The sequence below is a fragment of the Epinephelus fuscoguttatus genome, linkage group LG23 (assembly GCF_011397635.1).
Source record: "Epinephelus fuscoguttatus linkage group LG23, E.fuscoguttatus.final_Chr_v1".
Taxonomy (NCBI): domain Eukaryota; kingdom Metazoa; phylum Chordata; class Actinopteri; order Perciformes; family Serranidae; genus Epinephelus; species Epinephelus fuscoguttatus.
Genome location: NC_064774.1, coordinates 9,738,698 through 9,756,489, shown reverse-complemented (window position 1 = coordinate 9,756,489; position 17,792 = coordinate 9,738,698). Strand labels below are relative to the sequence as shown.

The 17,792-nt window shown below is 44.0% G+C and overlaps 1 protein-coding gene across 1 annotated transcript in view; it reads right to left on the bottom strand.

The window, feature by feature from the left end:
- si:ch73-335l21.1 (insulin receptor substrate 1-B) overlaps positions 1-17,792 on the bottom strand; it is a 76,884-nt gene that overhangs the window by 40,633 nt on the left and 18,459 nt on the right. The window contains exon 3 of the mRNA XM_049568070.1: positions 13,528-16,729. Coding sequence (XP_049424027.1) covers positions 13,528-16,729 — 3,202 coding nt within the window. The remainder of the gene's footprint in view (positions 1-13,527; positions 16,730-17,792) is intronic.

The window sequence follows — 17,792 nt, the reverse complement described above, 5'->3', positions numbered from 1 at the left end:
ACTCTTAACCCCATGACTGCAGAAACAAAGGATAAAATTATTCCCATCATAATAAACTTCCTTTGAATAATATAAACCACCTTGCAGCGTATTGGCACCTGATAAGCCCAAATTCACAGATATACTACTCCAACCAGTCTTCCTTGATCAGCTTTCATTGATTCACTACTACCTGAAATAACACGCCCACATCTACATCTGTCAAAGCAAGCAGTCGCATGTTTACTGTGGGAACCTGTCGGCTTTTTAAACTAACATCCATGCCAAAATTTGACAGTTTGTACAGCTTCTTGAGATGCAGCCAGCTAATTCTTAGAAACTGTCCTGATATTATCCCCCAAACTAAATTAAAGTTAGAGAAGAGGCTTTTGCGCACGTGTAAAATGTTAACGCAACAGAAGCAACTTTCTTCACTGAAACTCAAACTGTCACATTTTTGACCCGTAAGACACTCTTCAGCACCTGCTATGTATTTAGCACGTTGTTTTCACATAGCAAAACTCTCCAGTGTATCTCCATGATGGCGCCAGATGTGGCTGGCTTTGTGGTGCCACTGCAGCTGTCCTCTGCTCCTGCACTACAGACTTTTATCACACAGGTTTGAAGAAAGCTCCACGCACAGCCGATAGCAGAGTAAAGAACCATGTTTCTACAGTTAAAAGCGGCACCATGTGCGGTCCTGTAGCTGTGTGCGTGACGGCTCGATCATCCATCACAAAGCTCTCTGTGTGTGTGCGTGTGTGTGTGTTAGCGTTCAACTCAAATTAGTCCTGTAGCCTTTGGATTCGCCTAACTGGACAGAGGCGAGGGCCGAGTAATGAGACGATGCTGCTGCCGCCGCATGCAGGTGACCTCATCACATGGTCTGAAGTCAGTGGGAAAAAACGCCTCAGCCTTCGTGTCCTCTAATAAATGTGTGTGTCAACCTTCAGCGCTCCCTAAAAACCCAAACAGACCAGAGTTGTTGCTATGTGCGGTGTGAGTTCGGTGACTCCCTGAATAGACCACCCAAACAAAGCAAACTGGACTCCAGAGAACTGAACGTCCCTGACTCTAAGAGAAACAAACCATCCTCCATTTTGTGACATTACCCAAAGAGACCTGTCTAAATACATGAGGAAAATATTAAGTAAACACAGAAATATGGCTTCTGTTTATTCAAACTGGCGAGGAAGCAGATCCAGGTCTCTGTGCTGTCCTCGTGTACCTACGCAGGTTGTTCTGCATCTTCCCGTGGGGGCACATCAGTTGTGTAATGCTGTAATTAGGCTAATGAAGGAAAGTTGCAGTGCAGAGAAATTCAAGCTAATTTCCATCTTAATATGGATTATGTAATCAGAAGAGCCTCCCATCTCGTCCTGTTTTTCATATCCATACATTCGATTATACAGCAGCCGCATACAAAAGTCTGGGAGGCATACAATTTTTCAAATCTTAATCCCAATGTGAAAATGTGAAGGACCCGACACATAACATCATGTAATGGTAAATTTAACGGTGCTGTTCCGAAAGTGTGTGGCAGAGGTAGAGATAGAGCCAAGTTACTGTGGTGAGAATCAAGCAAGTCGAGTCAAGTCCCTGCTATGAGTCAAGTAAGACAAGTCAAGCCATACGGAATTCTGAGGATTCAATACTACGGCAATAGAGTGTGCCAGTAAACCTGGAACTCTGTTAGCGCTTTTAGCACTTCCGGTTCCCTCGTCTAAAAGTCAATACGTTTTTTGAATGGGATTTTGGTATAATTCCTTAAATAAGGTCTGTGGTTAACAAAAGCTTAAGTGAGTTTCAGGTTGTGTTCTACGACATAAAACACGTCAGTAAATACCCTACTTGTGCATTTTGAAGCTTTTACGTGTCGTAAAAAAGGCAGTTGCTAACAAGTTGCTCAATACGACTACAAACCCTGTCGGGCACATTAAACGTCATCACCCCCGAACAGGTGAGAGTGCTGGCAGTCCGCCATTACAGCTTCTTATTTAGCTTAAACAGTCCGATTTCCCCATTATACAACGTTTTTAAAATAAAGCGGCCGAAATCAGTTGAAAGCTTAGTGGCGGTGATGTCAAGAGTCATGCGACCATGGAGTAGTCATGTAGTCCGTTAAAGCCTAACGTTAGCTTTTTACTTCTGGCGATCGCATTTAAGCTTCAAATGTGGTATGAAAGGTGTTCATATGTGAAGATTATCTCACTGAACAAAACCTGTAAGTATCATAAACTTGTGTTAGCCACAGAGCTTATTTTCTGACATAATCCAAAACGCAATGCAAAAATCACATTCACTTTCTCTTCCGGGAACCAGCGCGATGCTAAACTTCTGGGTTTTGACGTCAGCCCTGGCACACTCTATAAGTTAGCTCAAAAGACACATTCACATACGTTTCTGAAGCCCCTTTCACACATGCTCTGCAAACCTGACATTATCTTGAAGAGCTGTATGTGTGGACGCAAAAGCCCGAATCAGTTGGACTGGATGTTAAACTGTCTTTACTCTGCTAGCTTCCCAGAACAAAGTGCGTGTGACGTCCCATTGAACCCATGTGTTGTTAGAGCAGGTAACTGTCTGGAGAAAACTTAAATAAAAAGGCCTAATATTTATAAAAATTGAATCTAAAACATCTAAGACGAATAATTTAATACTCTTGTACCAGTCATTTAGAACTGAAGAAGTTTCTTGGATGAGAGGCGAAACGTCTTCAAGAAACGCAAGCAAACTTATGAATACCCCCCCCCCACACACACACACACACACCCACTTAATATTTAATGTAATGTTCCGTACTTGTGATTTGGAATCTGTGTGGCGAGGACGGACTTCTGAGCAGATCGGGGGGTGTAAAATAAAACACTCTTAACATACCTCACACCACAGAAAACGTGGCGAGATGATCTTTAGAGCAATCAAACAATTGGGGCTTTGCCTGGCTTTGCAAGTAATTAAAATCTGATATTATGCTTTCATCTTGCTTTAACTAAAAGCATTGTCGTTGGTCTCTTAGCTTTGTTTCCCCCTGAAATTAAGTGGTCACGCTGAATAAATAATTGCTTAATTAATAGAAAATAAAGCAGCTGAAAACATAAAAATATTTCTTAATGAACTGATGAGAAATGCAACTTTCCAAAGATAAATATTGTCCTTGTTTTCCATTAGCTCACTCCTGCTGTTTTGGCTCCACATCTGTGCACATTTACACCCTGCATTAATATGTCACTGTGCCCAAGAGCTTCACTCCACAGAGCAGCCTGGTGCTCAGTCTGCCTCCCGCACATTGCACCAACCAGGTTAAAAAAGCACAGCAGATAAACAACTGAATGCACACACACACACTGCCCTGAACCTCACCCTATTCGGGGGTCATGTCCCGTCCACGTGGTTGTGTTTTACATAACACTACTAGTGCTGTTAGTCTAACCTAGTGTTGCCCTAGATTACACACACAGCCAGAAAACCCTGTCAGCTGCAGAAGGAAGACTGTGTTTTGTGCAGAGGAATGAACGTATGTGTAGTTTATTAAACACGGACTCATTAAATTCAGACAGATTAATAATTTAAAGATCAAATAACAAAAGGGGAGTTCTGATATATCACATCTTGGGTCTTATTTTCCCGAACAAAGCTGTTTTTACACCACTCTGCTTTACACCTGAAGCTGAAATCTGAAATTCACTGTGAAAAGGGTGGGAGTCGTCATTTAAAATCAAGCCTGGTTATCCGCTGTAACTGTCTGGTGTGCAGGGACACTGGGTCAAGCTGTGAGTCACCGCTTAACAATCTGACTCAGACAGTTTCTGTTCTTTGAAGAAAGGTTTCCAAAGCGTGACACCAAAGAGAGAGATAAAATCGATTAAATGACAGCACGATAAAATGAGGTCGTCATGGTTTTTGTTAATGTGGAAAAAGGAGAGCTTCCTCAGACAAAACAAAAGCTGGTGCTCCCTTAATGCACACGTCGTCAGTTTGCTTCAAAGATCAGTTTTGAATCAGTCTGCAACCATGGACACTGCTGAGATCTTATTGTATTATCATTATTATCATTAGAGAACAAAAATGAGGTGAAATCTATCTTCTGGGCTTAAGTCTGACTCATCATACATACAGACGGAGGAAACAGGAGTGAATTACATGTCACTTGTCAAGTCTACGGCAGACAGGATTTGGTTAAGTGTGAGTTCCAGGTCGCTCCGTTCACTGACTTTAAGTATGTTTATCTCTTCCTGGCCCACGTGACCTGAGACTTTGAGGAGATACCAGCCAGCTGCCAACTGGGCCAAGACGCCCGGCAGAGTTACCAATAAAACTACATCCTGTTTCGAGGGTCGACGTCAGTATGGGATTATATCTACGCAGTTAAAGTCCATTTTAGTACTACTGGTAGGTCTGGTATTTCTAAATATATGTTGATAGAAGTTTTTATGCATATTCTGTTGTTGTGTTTTATTGGAATATTTACTATTTATACATTTTTCAGTATTTTTGGAGCTTTATTTCACTGGATTGGACAAAAAAAATTTTAAATCTTAAATAAACAAATAAATCTTAAATAAATAAATTCTTGGGTAAATTTTCCAGATTATTTTTTATCACAATATAAATCACTATTCCTCTATTAATTTACGTAACTGGATTAAAATCCAACTCAGTAACAATTACTTCTGGACAACCTCCCAATGTGTGGCATTTTACCCAAAACACATTGTATTTAATGAATTTATGTTTTTATCTATAACACTTATCTGTGTAACAACCTTACAAATGGAGCTCAAATGATGTGTCGATTAATCAATTGATGGATAAGTAGTTTGGGAGGAAGGGGTGGAGGATAGTGCAAACTAACACAGGGCTTTCACCCAGGAGACTGGTGTTTGTGTCCCGCAGTCAAAGTTGACTTCTTTTCATAACAATGTAGCCTAGCATGCTGGTATGTGTAGCATGCTACGCTAGTGACATTTCTTTGTGATATATGTCACAATATGTAAGTGACAAAAGTACTTTTTAATGCCAATCCATGATGCTTTTTCTAACCCTAACCACGTAGTATTGAAGTGCAGCTGCAACCGCTTCATAATGTCAAGGACGTGTTTAAACCTGTGTCGGTTAGAATGGTAATATATGTCGTTCTAGGGCTGGTCATATGCAGGGTACCCACACATTTTCATGGACAAAATTTCCATACTTTTCAAGGGTCCATAATAAAACTTTCATTTTGGAAAAGTTATCTGCCGCACTTGCTGGCCTGGTTACGGTACTTTTCCACACACACAAGAAGAAACGCCATCACACTAAGTCACATACACACATAACGACTAAAAGCGTAAGGCTTGGCTGGTATAAGTCGTGGTAAATGAGAACCGTGCAGGTTTTCTATTTGCATCAGGCATCAAATAAGTTAATTTGCTTTACTTGACATTGCATGACCTTCAATGCAAAAACTGAGCTTTGCAATGTTGAGGCTGAAATGAAGTTGATGCGTATTAGAGCCATGTCAAGTTATGTCAACGGCTAACTTTCAGAAAACAAAGTCGCTGTTATGTTACATCACGTGGAAGGTTATCCCCAGAAGATTACTTCAACATTTAATTTCATAACAAACACCAAAATTCCACGTTTTCCAAATATTTCAATTATTTTTTTCTAATGCCATGACCATTCCAGGCCTGCCAAGTAAGATTGTGAAATGCCATGACTTTTCCAGGGTTTCCATGACCGTGGGAACTCTGAGTTGTTTTGGAAGTCAGTGGACATCGACCTATTCTGTCATTTAGGTATGAGAGAGCGTTGTCATTGGCCACTGGTTTACTGTTATAGTCATTTTTGGGGGGGAAAAACCAAACATATGCTGGTTTCATGTGTCTTAAATGTGAAAGTTTGATGCTTTTCTATGTCCTACACGATAATAAACTTAATAGTTTGGGATTTTTGGGCTGTAGGTCGAATAAACAGTACTATTTGAAGACATCACATTGAGCTCTGGGATTACACAGAGCATGTTTCACTATTTTCTGACATTTTATTGACAAAATGATTATTGAGAAAATAATGATCAGATTAATCACGGATGAAAATAACTTGTTAGTTGCAGCCCTATTGACGATGATTAAAAAACAAGAGAGGGAAAATACTAAGATTGTATTCTCTAGAAGACAGTGCACACACACACACACACACTGTAGATACTGATCCAATTGGTCAGTTATGCATGAGTTTTACCCAATTAGCCAACAGTAAACAAATGTAAACAGTCCCGCTTCTGTGAACAACAACATTCATGCGATTCACACAGGAAGGAAAACACAAACAAGTTTAGTTCAGATTTGAAGGCATTACATGTATGTACAGCTCAGATGCTAGGGTAGTGTTTGACCATGCATCCAGGCTAAATGTTATACTGTGGATATATAAGCACGGCTCCAAGTCCCAGGGAAGGAATTTAAAAAGTGCTACAGGTTATTTTGAGCCTGGCACACACACGCACACGCACACACACAGACATCCTTCTCCAGATGGTAAAGAAATAAAGTTAAGTGACAGCTGGAAGCACAGATAATAAAAATTCTCTCACATGCTTTTCCTGGAGGAGGTTGTGGTAGTGGTGGCTGATTTAATTTAAATTAACATTTTGTCCATTTTGAAAAATCCACTCTGCTTCATAATAAACTAACTAAACGTTTCACTCAGTTTTGCTGAAGGTCACGACGCTCACCAGCACGCAAGCAAATACCCATATCACAGTCACTGTCTCTCACGCTTTGGCTGAACTTGGCGCTCATAAAAAGCAGACGCATCGACACAAACGCTCATATTAAAATGTGAGATGTTGTTTGTATTATCCTGTTTAAAATGAATCTAAAATAAAAACCATAATAGCTAGAGCATGCATTGTTTTTGCAGCGGAAAGCTACGGCTTCTATTCCGTGTCATCACGTCATACGCTCACGTATATTTTGTTCATGTTTCTACATTTAGAAATATTTTTGGTCAGTATGTTTTTTGTGTTTATTTTATAAAATTTGATTGATTTGATTTTTTTTAATTTATGACACAATTTCAACACTTTTATAAATTATTATGGTTTACTGACTTATATAACCTTTTAGCTAAGGCTGTGCAGATTACATGGTGATGAGGTATTTGAAGATACTCCAAGAAATGACATCACAATGAGTAAAACCAACATACTAGCGGAGCACTTTTATAGCAGAGATATTTGCCGTGACAAAGTACAAGCACATCTCATTAGTTGCAGTTTCATTTTGGTTTCATTTTATCTCCATAAGACGTTATTCGGGAGTGAAATAACTCGCCCTGCCTTTCCTCATTATCTAAATCACAAGAGGTTATTTTTACACATAACATATTACATAACCAGCGTCAAATAGGATTGTTTTTGGCACATGTCCCACTACTGATGTTCAAATTTAGCCTTTGGCCCAGTGTGCCAAAAGTATGCACCCCTGAGACATACACACGCTCTCCTCCTATACAAGTTGGTTCCTGTTGACGGGAAAAAAAAATCCCTGTAATTACAGGCAGATCAGAACTCTTAAAAAAGCACACAGGATCCACGCAGACAAGATAATTAATCGTTTCTAAACTGCGTTTGTTTGTAGTAACGGATACATTGGTCGCCATGTGCCATCTCTGTGTTTTCGCTTTTCTTTTTGTCTCTGTCTGTGGTTGCTGTCTGCTTTAAAGCAAAAGGAAAACATCTCAGCGCAACACTAAGATCTATTTTTAAGTCTCTGCAGGCTTTTAAAGGGTTGAGTGCAACACAATGTGAAAAGGAAGGAGGACGAAAGGCGTATAGACAAAGAGGTTTTTGGTGAAAAAATGTTGAACACCAGTGTGTGTAGTGAACAGAAGGGAGGGAAGGAATTTCAAAAATCTGTCAGACTGCATGTCGGATGAGGACGAAGATTGTGAAGAAAGAATAGCATGCAAATAGGCAAACAAAGACAGCGATAAAAAGGAGAATAAGAATCGAGAACGCAAGATAGGAAGAGCGCAAATCATGGCCTGCGAGAGAAAACTGTTTCAGGAGTCCGCTAGTCTTGGGGCTCGGCTCTGCTGAGGCCCGCCAGCCCACCGCGGCAAAAAACACTCAAACAAAAGGATCATTTATTGGAGGAGGAAAGAGGGGGAGGTGGAATGGAGGGATGAAAGGAGGGGGAACACTGTACAGAGGCATTTGAGAGCTGAGTGAGTGAAACACTGGCCCCATCTCAACATTCACAGCCAATGTGTAACATTCTCCCCCACGCTGCCCCGCTGACATACTCAGCAGCCAGAGCCCATATGGTCCCACTGTGGTAGCCTGCTCACTCTCGTCTTTAAAGGCCACTTATTGGGCTTTTCCACATTGTGTGTCTTATATATTGTGTTACAGTGAAGGACGTTCATATGAAACATGGCTGAAGTTTCAAATAATAAGGTAAGGTAAAAGTAATCCCTGTGAGCAAAAACCTCAGGCTTCCTACTGTTCTGAATACTCCCTTTCCAAGATTGTTTCTACTCTGGCTGCAGTATGACGTCTTAGCGTGCCAGATTTCTTTATAGGGTCATCTGCTCCAGGCATGCTACTGGAAGTGTTTTGTATTACGTAGCCTACACCGCTAAATGAAGCAACATGCTGACGTCAGGGAAACATGTAAACTTGGTTACTGCTATTGTTAATTTCGCCCCAGTTTCAGATCATATTCCTGCTGGAACATATCCGGCTATATTTGGTTTGGAAGCTTTTATTGATGATTATTCACATTAAAAATATTTCTCCTACTCTCCACTACAGTCACTCTCCAGCTGCAAGTACACTGCTAGCTTACATGTAGCTCCATGCTAACATCAGGGAACAAGTCACTTTGATTTCAAATGTAATTTCTTCCCAATTTCAGATAATATTCCTACTGGAACTTGTCCTGTTGTGTTCAGAAGCTCTTCTTTGTGGTTATTCATGGTAGGTATTGCCTCTATTCTCCACTGCAGTAACTCCCTGGCTGCAAGTACGCTGCTAGCACACATGTAGCTACATGCTAACATGAGGGAAATATGTAATTTTGGTTGCAGATGTTGTCAATTTTTCTCCTATTTCAGGTCATATTCCTGCTGCAACGCGTCCAGTTGTGTTTAGAAGGTTTTATTGGTGATTTGGTGATTTTTTTTTTCCGGATATATAAAGTGCGGCTATTCTGTTAAAAGTAAGCTTCTAATGTACATGTAGCTACATATTAACATCAGGGAAACATGTAATCTGGACTACTGTTATTAATTTCAATTATTCCTGCTGGAACATGTTTTCAGTTGCGGAGGTTTTGGTATAGAAGCTTCTATTGGTAATTTTTCAACCATAAATGACTTAATGCTCCATTACAGTCATCCCCTGACTGCAAGTACACTGCTACATGTAGCTACATGCTAATATCACGGAAACAAGTAATTCTGGCTGCTGATGTTGTTAATTTATCCACAATATATATGATCCAATATATGGATCATATTCCCACTGGAACTTGTCAGGTTGTGTTTAAAAGCTTTCACTTGTGATTTTTCCACAATAGAAAGTGCCACTGTTCTTCATAACAGTTATTCCCTAGCTGCAAGTACACTGCTACATGTAGCTACATGCTAACATCAGAGATAGATGAAATCTTGGTTGCTGATGTTGTTTATTTCACCCTGATTTTGGATAATATCCCTGTTGGAACACAACAGGTTGTGAAGCTTTTATTGGTGATTTTTAACAGTAGAAAACACTGCTATTCTTTGTTGCAGTCATTCCCCAACTGCAAGTTCACTGCTACTACTTATGTAGCTATATACTAATGTCAGGGAAACATGTAATCTTACTACCTGATGTTGATTTCTCCATGAGTTTGGGTCATATCCCTGCTGAACATGTCTGGTTGTGTCTAGAACCTTTTATTGGTGATTTTTTTACGGTAAAAAATGACAGTCATCCCCTGGCTGCAAGTTCGCTGCTACATGTAGTTACATGCTAACATCAGGGAAACATGTTACTTGGTAGCTGAGGTTGTAAATTTCTCCATGGTTTTGGATCATATTCCTGATGGAACATTTCCAAATGTGTTTAGAAGATTTTATTGGAGATATTAACGGTAGAAAAAGCTGCTATTCTCCGTTACAGTCATTCCCTGGCTGTCCACTGCTAACATACATGTAGCTACATGCTAATGTCAGGGAAACATGTAATCTTGGTTGCTGATGTTGTTAAGTTCTCCCCAATTTCAGATCATATTCCAGCCGCAAAGACAGTGCAGTGTTGCCGAGATACACGTTCTGGAATGATCTATCAGAGCAAACTTGACTTTTTTAGGAGGAGGGGTTAAAGAAACAGGCGCCAAAATGGAGGGTTGTTATACAGGTGTTCAGCTCAGACAGAGTGAGGAAAATAAGGTGTTTTTCTAATACTAAATTAAGTAAATATGTTTTGGTAGAAACCTTAAATACAAGTATGAACTTGAAAATGAGCATAATAGGCACCCTTTAAAATACACGGCCTGCTTTCACCAGCACGGCCTCCAATTCCCAGTAAAACCAACATGGCAGGCGACGTATGGATGCAGCCTGATGGCTCATTTCCATTTGAGGAATATAAAAAACCAACTGTTGAGCTCAGCCGTGCTTCACTCACCACAAGATCCCATGATGAATTTTTGCTAATGCCTCAAAATTCTTCATTAAATCCAACTGTGGAGCCGGGCTATGAGAAGTTTACCACAGAAACCCATGAGGTTTAAGTCTGACACAACCTTCGGCACAAATCATGTGGAAGCTAGCTGGGCTACATAAACAACAAGGCTTGGCAGGATGCATTCATCACAAGAGCCCCACTGTGGAAGGTTTAGTAAGACGACTGAGTGTTTTACTGATGCACATAAATCCACATCTCCATTTAAATGCTGCTCTATCTGCTTAAACTGCAGGCGTCTATTTCTTAACGGGCCAATTTGGTGCAGACAGTGGCTCAAAGAGAATGTTTTTCTATGAGGAAACGTCTCACAGTGACCTAGTTGAGGCATTGTTTAGCTGCGGTGGTCCCCCACAGCTCAAGGATTGCCCCACACAGTAGGAAAAATACATAAATACAATGAAAATTCATCATCTGGCCTCACTGACCTCTCTTCCTTACAAAAAAAGTAGATTTTTGTGGATGCACTCTAATATGCGACCACGGGGGGGGGGGGGGGGGAGTCCAGTAGGAGGCCAAACTAAACCACAGCTTTCTGCTTGGATTAAGCAATGTACAAATCATAGTAAATAATATTCATATAACAACATTTACAAACCTGGCAACCCCACTTGAATACATACTCTCCTTCATGATGTCGTCATCATTTTAAAGCTGTAGGGTTGTGAAAACTCATAAAACAACATAAAATAAATGTCATTCATGGGAGAATTATTCTTCTCCTCCATTGCTTCCTTCTGCTCACTCAGGTTGACAGGTCGGTGGAAAACAGGGTCAAAGTTCAACATTACTGAACTTGGGGTAGAACGCTTCAACGACAGGTCTGAATGGCTTCCTTTAAGTAAGAGTAGGTCTGTGGGGAGTTGTTTGCGACAGCTCTCTTCTTTGGGTAACAATGGCTCATCCGGAGCAGAAGGATTCTGCCCATGTCATATACGCACAGGGCTCAATGATAAGGATTGACCAGGGCAAGTAAAATGACATGTTGGGCTAGTAAATCTAGCAACCCACATGCCAGATCGGACAAGAGGATATATTGCATTATTTGCTCTTGCAACATGATATCGATACACTGGCGCCAAATACTGATATTTTTATCAAACTATGCAGGTGCCCTTCAAGGTTCCACTGCCACTAAAGTTCACTACCTTATGTCACCTTGTGGTGGCGCTTATCAAATGAGTCAGGGTAAAGTGAATGCTAGTTAACTTACTAGCAGTGAAGAAGAAACTCACAGGTGGGAAATGGACAGACAGAGTCAGACAGTGAGGGAAAACATATCTGAGAGGCACCATCATCTTTCAAGTCTCAAGTCTGGGCCCACTTCAGCTCAAGACCATACAATAAGCAAGAACTGTCAAGTGAAAGTGAAGCACACGGACGACACAACGAACATGCAAAGCCTCATCATCATCCCAGTTGGGTCATGGGGATAACAGCTAACCTTACCACGACTGTAAGTCAGCCAACAATGCGTGTGTATCAAAAAGACACTATGCTAAGACTCTGCGCACCATTTTGCTAGGGTTGCCCCTTGAAAGTTTGAGATTCGAAGTGTCAGTTGGAGAGCCCTCAGTCGACTGAGATCACTCCAAGTCAGGCCTTGTGCTTCTGGGGACATTTTGATCCCCAGAGTGAGTGCTCTTGACTTCCACGCTACTCTTTGGTACAGTCAGCTGCAGAGGTGAAGTAGCAGCACAGGGGAGGAGAAGCTTTTCTCCATAAGGCTCCGAGATTAAATTATCTTCTCTCTTTTTGGCCAATTTACAGCTCACAGACACTTCGTACGACACAGTCTCTGGCTTTTGTTCGATATCTATCTATCGGCAAAAAATGTTGCTGCACATTTCTGATCCATCATTAGCACCATTAGGATGTTTACTATATCATGCTGTCACACTAAATGTCTCACTGAGCCCTATTCAAACTTTAAAACCTTCTATATATAAAAAAAGAATTGACGAATATCATATCTATACAAATATATTCATATTAAATTCCCGAATCTGATTCAATTCACATAATTCTGTGTCAGGTACAGTAGTAAATGAGTGGCTTTGAGTAGATTTCTGACCCACATGCATAGGAAGAAAAAAACATTCATATTGAACCCTGTAAGTGTAACAAACGTCTCCTGTATCTGCACCCAAACACCAAGAGAAAGCTTTGAGGTGATCAATAGTCATTTACAGAATATTGACATTCAGTGATATTCCAATAGGTTGTCTGGCCCTGAGCGCCTTCACGTCAGGTAACAAGTATATGCCTTTAGAAGTACAGCCAAGCCCCAGAGAAGGAAATCTATTCATGCGATAATTACATTCACACTACTGCAATTACTACTGTTATTCTAATGCAACAAACACTCGTATTTATTTCACAGAACCTGTGCTGTTGTTGTGGGTGTTTGTTTGCTAAGATTGCTTCTGTGGTGTCATCCTGTGTTTTTAAAACACTGATCAGGAATATCATTCCTAATTTTGTTGTATTCTGTACATTGACAATTAAGGCTTTTTATTCTATTATGGATAGTCACAGAAGCTGGTCTGTATCTCATACTGTGGATTATGCAGACAGTCAAACAAATCAGACTGGTGTCCACATCCTAATCTGGCGCCGGGTGAAGTTTGATTACAAGCATAGATGGACGGGGAGGCTATGCTCCATTGGATTATCTTTAAAGAGTTTTCTTTTTTATCTGAAAAATGTCACAGAGCACAAGTAGGAAGAGAAAGAGAGATCAAAGTGTGTTTGTTAAGGCAAAGCTAAAGAGACACGACGCTAAACACAGTCTGATAAATGTTTTTTAGAGATTAAACTCTTACCTGTTCCCTCCTTGTTTCCATTCTGATGCGTCCGCAGCTCCTCTGACTTGTAGAAGTCGATGCTGGCGTAAGTGTTGAGGCTGGAGTTGCTGCTGCTGCTGCCGACTGGCGCGTTCACTCCCCCGACCCCAGATCCTCCACCGAGTACACAGAAGAGGCGAGAGGGGGCCTGGCTACCTGAGGGTCCATCCAGGCCCAAATGGGGGCCCTCTTTGTTGGCCAAGTCCAAGTCTATGTAGTTAAGGCCTTGCTCTGTGGACGAAGTCTGAGTGTTTGTGGGAAGGGGCTGCTGTCCAGGGAGGGCAAACTGAGTGGGCGTATCACTCACGGCGCCGTTCCCCCGCAGCATGTTATCAAAGCCCAGTCGGCGGGCCACAGCTTGGGCGTGTTCTGGAAAGAGGGATGCGGTGGAGGAGGAGGAAGTAGAGGTAGAGGGGGTGGGGAGGGAAGGTGAGGCGAGGAAGGTTTCAGAGCAGTGCCGTCTGCGTCCTTGGGGGTCGGCGCGGATAACCTTAGCCCCATGGTCGGGGTTGGGTCCGGGTTTGGTGAGGGGGAAGTCTAGACCACGTGACAGCACTGGAACGGAGGGATCAGTCCTGGTGGGGGAAGGGGCTTTTGGGGAGACGCTGGATGACGACCTGGGGACGGTGTTGCTATTCAAGCTGAAGGCCATCTCCGTGTAGTCTCCGCAGGATGTTGGGGACTCAGACACAGATGGGACACTTTCTCTGCTTTTCCTAAGCGGGGCCTCCGCCACTTCAGCCCCCTCTTCACGAGGGCTAGTCGTACCTTCATCGCAGGCTTTGGGGGCGTGAGCAAGAGTCGGTGGCGTGGGAGGGGTGTGGAAAGAGGGGAAAACTAGTGGAGTGAGGGAGAGGGGTGAGGGGGACGGAGAAGGGCCCAAGTCCATGTTGACATACTCAGAGGCAGCTGGGGGAGTGATGGGGGCGGAGGGGCTCCGGGACAGGGGGATAAAGTTCCCTAAGCAAGAAGTTGGCCTGTGTTGAGGATGCTTGCTGCTTGAGCCATGAGGCAGTGATAAGCCATGCCTGAGACCCCTGCCGCGCCCTCCTCCAACCCCAGCCTGGCTGCTCTTCTCCCCCTTAAACTCAATGCTTACATACTCCCCTGGGCTCTTAGGTTCTGGGGGCAGGGGGTTCTCACGGACCCGAGGAAGGGTGTTAGCCTTGGATACGTCAACAAACAGGCTCACTGGTCTGTTCCTGCTCCCCTGCTTGGACAATCCACCAGAGCCCCGTCTCTGCTGGAGCTTGCTCCCATCTTTGGACGGAGCTCCCCCGGCCGTGGTGCTCACCGCCTGGGTAGCTCGGTCCTCACTCTCCCCGAGGCTCTCGCTGCTGGCTGAGCTGGACGAGTATGAGGAGGAGGAGAGTGACAGGTGGCGCCCGACTGCTGAACTCCCAGTTGCTGTTTGCTCCTGACGCCCTCCCATTATCCGACCTCCACCCATTCCCCTACTGCAACTCCCATTGGGCCTTCTGCCTCGTCCAGGTCCATCATCAAAGTGTCCTGCAGAGGGGTTATGTTTGTAAGAACGGGGAAGGGAATAGTAAGAGTACACCATCTTGGGCGCTTGCTGTTGAGAAGTCTCCAAGTGACCAGCGTGCTCAGGAGGTGGGGGGCTGCCATTTACAGAACGTGCACTGATTGGAGACATGTTCATGTAGTCACTGCCCGCTCTGCTGTCTGCACTGCCACTGCCCACCCACGCCCCTCCAGAGAGACCTCCACGCTGGTCGGGGGAGCAGCTGCTGTTGGGTGACATTATCATGTAGCCATCAGACACTGGCGGAGGGCGGATCTGCTGTGGTGGGGACACGCTGTTGTTAGGGGTCATGGCCATGTAGTCGTCGGCAGGTTTGGAGTCTGAGTCTGGGACGGAGACAGCCAATGACTGGGATAGGGACACTGGAGGCTGAGTGACGCCAGGCAGCATGGACATGTACCCATTGTCCACACCTATATCTACAGTACCGCTTGTTCCTCCACCTCCTTCACTTTTAAACTCACCCGCCACGTCTAAGTACCCTCCTCCTCCTCCTCCCCCCCCTGCTGACCCAGCACTCATGACAGATTCTCTCTGTGTGGAAGAGGAGGTGGAAGCGAACGACTCGCGACTGGTGCTCCTGGACATGATGGCGTAATCAGCTGAATCTTCATCTGCTGGCTCCTCGGCTCTGCGCTGACGTGGGGCCAGCCGCTCCAGGGCCATCGGAGGTAATGAAGCCCGCTTGCTGAGTAGCCTACGCTCAGCTTCACATTCGCGGCTGGAGGAACGGCGCAGCACTCTCCTGGTTTGAGGCTGGGAGCCACAGGATGGTGTTCCCGGCGCTGGCAGGGAGCCGGTTGTCAAGCTCCCTTGGTTGCTGCTGTTACCATCGCCACCTCCACCACCACCACCACGTTGGCCCATCAGGATGTAGTTGGCTCCCTCCTCGCTGAGCGACTGGCTGCCGGTGCTACCAACAGAGCTTCCGGGGAGGCTCGGCGAGGGGAGCAGCGTGTGATCCCCAGGACTAGAGCCATACTCATCAGAGGAGCCATAGTCACTGGGTGAGCCCGATACAGAGGCGCGATGAGAGGGGACACGGCTGTAAGCTCCAGACCCCGTACCAGCACTAGCAGATGTCACGCCTCCAAACTCAGAGCCATGCCCAGAGCTGGAGGAGAGGCTCGGGGCTGGGGAGGGCGCAGGGGTGGAGATGGAGCGCATCAACCCAAGAGGAGTTTTAGCAGCGGTGGTGGGGGCGGATCGGGCAGATTTAGACCTGAGGATTGGGGTGGTAGAGCAGGAGCCGTTGGTGGAGGGGCTGGAGCACGGCCCTTGGAGCGGAGTTGTCCCTGCGACCCCATCCTCCCCTTTCCCCCCATCGCTGGCAGTGCGAGACCTCGGGAAGCTGTGCCGGGGGGTGGGAGAAGCATTGGCGCTGCTGACCCCTGCTCCACCGTTAGCTCCTCCAGGAGGCTCAGTTCGGGGCCGGCGGGTGAAGCCCACCTGGCTGGGAGGAGGGTTGGGGTGATGGCGGCGTGAGGGAACACTGATGGGGTTTGAAGCAGTAGCACCTCCTCCAGGGCCGGAGTTTGACTGAGACTTGCTGCGCTGGCGGAACTCCTCGCTCAAAGCTTTCATGGCCTCTAGCAACGTTTCATGCATGTTCTGCGCCACCACCGAGTCATCCACCTAAGACATGACACAAAAACCCGCTCAAACAGTGAACTCAAATCATAACTCTGGTAGATAACAACTTAATTTGTGAATTGATTATTAGTTACAAATCAAACCCCTCAGAGAATCTGAAGTGAATATTCTTTCAATTTCAGATTCTCATTTAAAACCAGGTTTCAGTTCAATAAATTTGTATTTAAGGAGTATTTTTAAGTCAGAACAGATAAAATACAGGTTCTTTTTCTTTCATTTGAATGCCTTCTGGGATCCATTTAAGTTAAGTTTACTGTGGTTAAAAGTTTGGTTGAGTTTTTAAATCTCATGTTTCGGCACCAAAGGCACAAAGTATAGTGTCTCCACTGCCTTTCATTTCCACCTTGAAGGGATAGTATAGATCTTTTTAAGTGGCGGTGAATGAGGTACTTATCCACAGTCCGTGTATTACATACAGCAGATGGTGGTCAGCACACCCCCAGTTTGGAGAAGCAGACAGGAGTACCGATACAAAAGCTAAGCAAAATTCTGCAGTGGACAAAACATATTTTAGTCACCTCAAAATCAATGTCATTTTAAGTGTATGCAACATTAAGAATATTTTCACCGCTTTATCTGAATCTGTTATATCACTCTTTTCAAAGCCACCAGACTCCACTGAGAAAAATATTGATTTAACATCACTGAACACACAATCTGCTGGTTTACTGCTGCCTTGCTCAGTTACTTTGTTTGTGTTATTGTGTGACTTTGGTGTTTAAAAGGGTTAGTTTGGGTTCACCAAAGTCACACAATAACACAAACTAAGTGTTCAAGACAGTGGTAGATCGGCAGCCTCTGTGTTAAGCGATGTTAAATTAGAGTCTGGCTTTGACGAGAGCAATATAACAGCTTCAGTTCGCTGTCAGCTGTTACTGTTTTTGTCAATGAAGTCTGGTGGCTTTGACATGACCAAAGATGGGGAACTGTAGCCGTTAATGGGACAAACTGGGGGCGAGTCGTCTGACATCTACTGTACCTAATACACTGACCGTGGATAAGTACCTCATACAAACCCACTTCAAAAGATCCAAACTATCCCTTT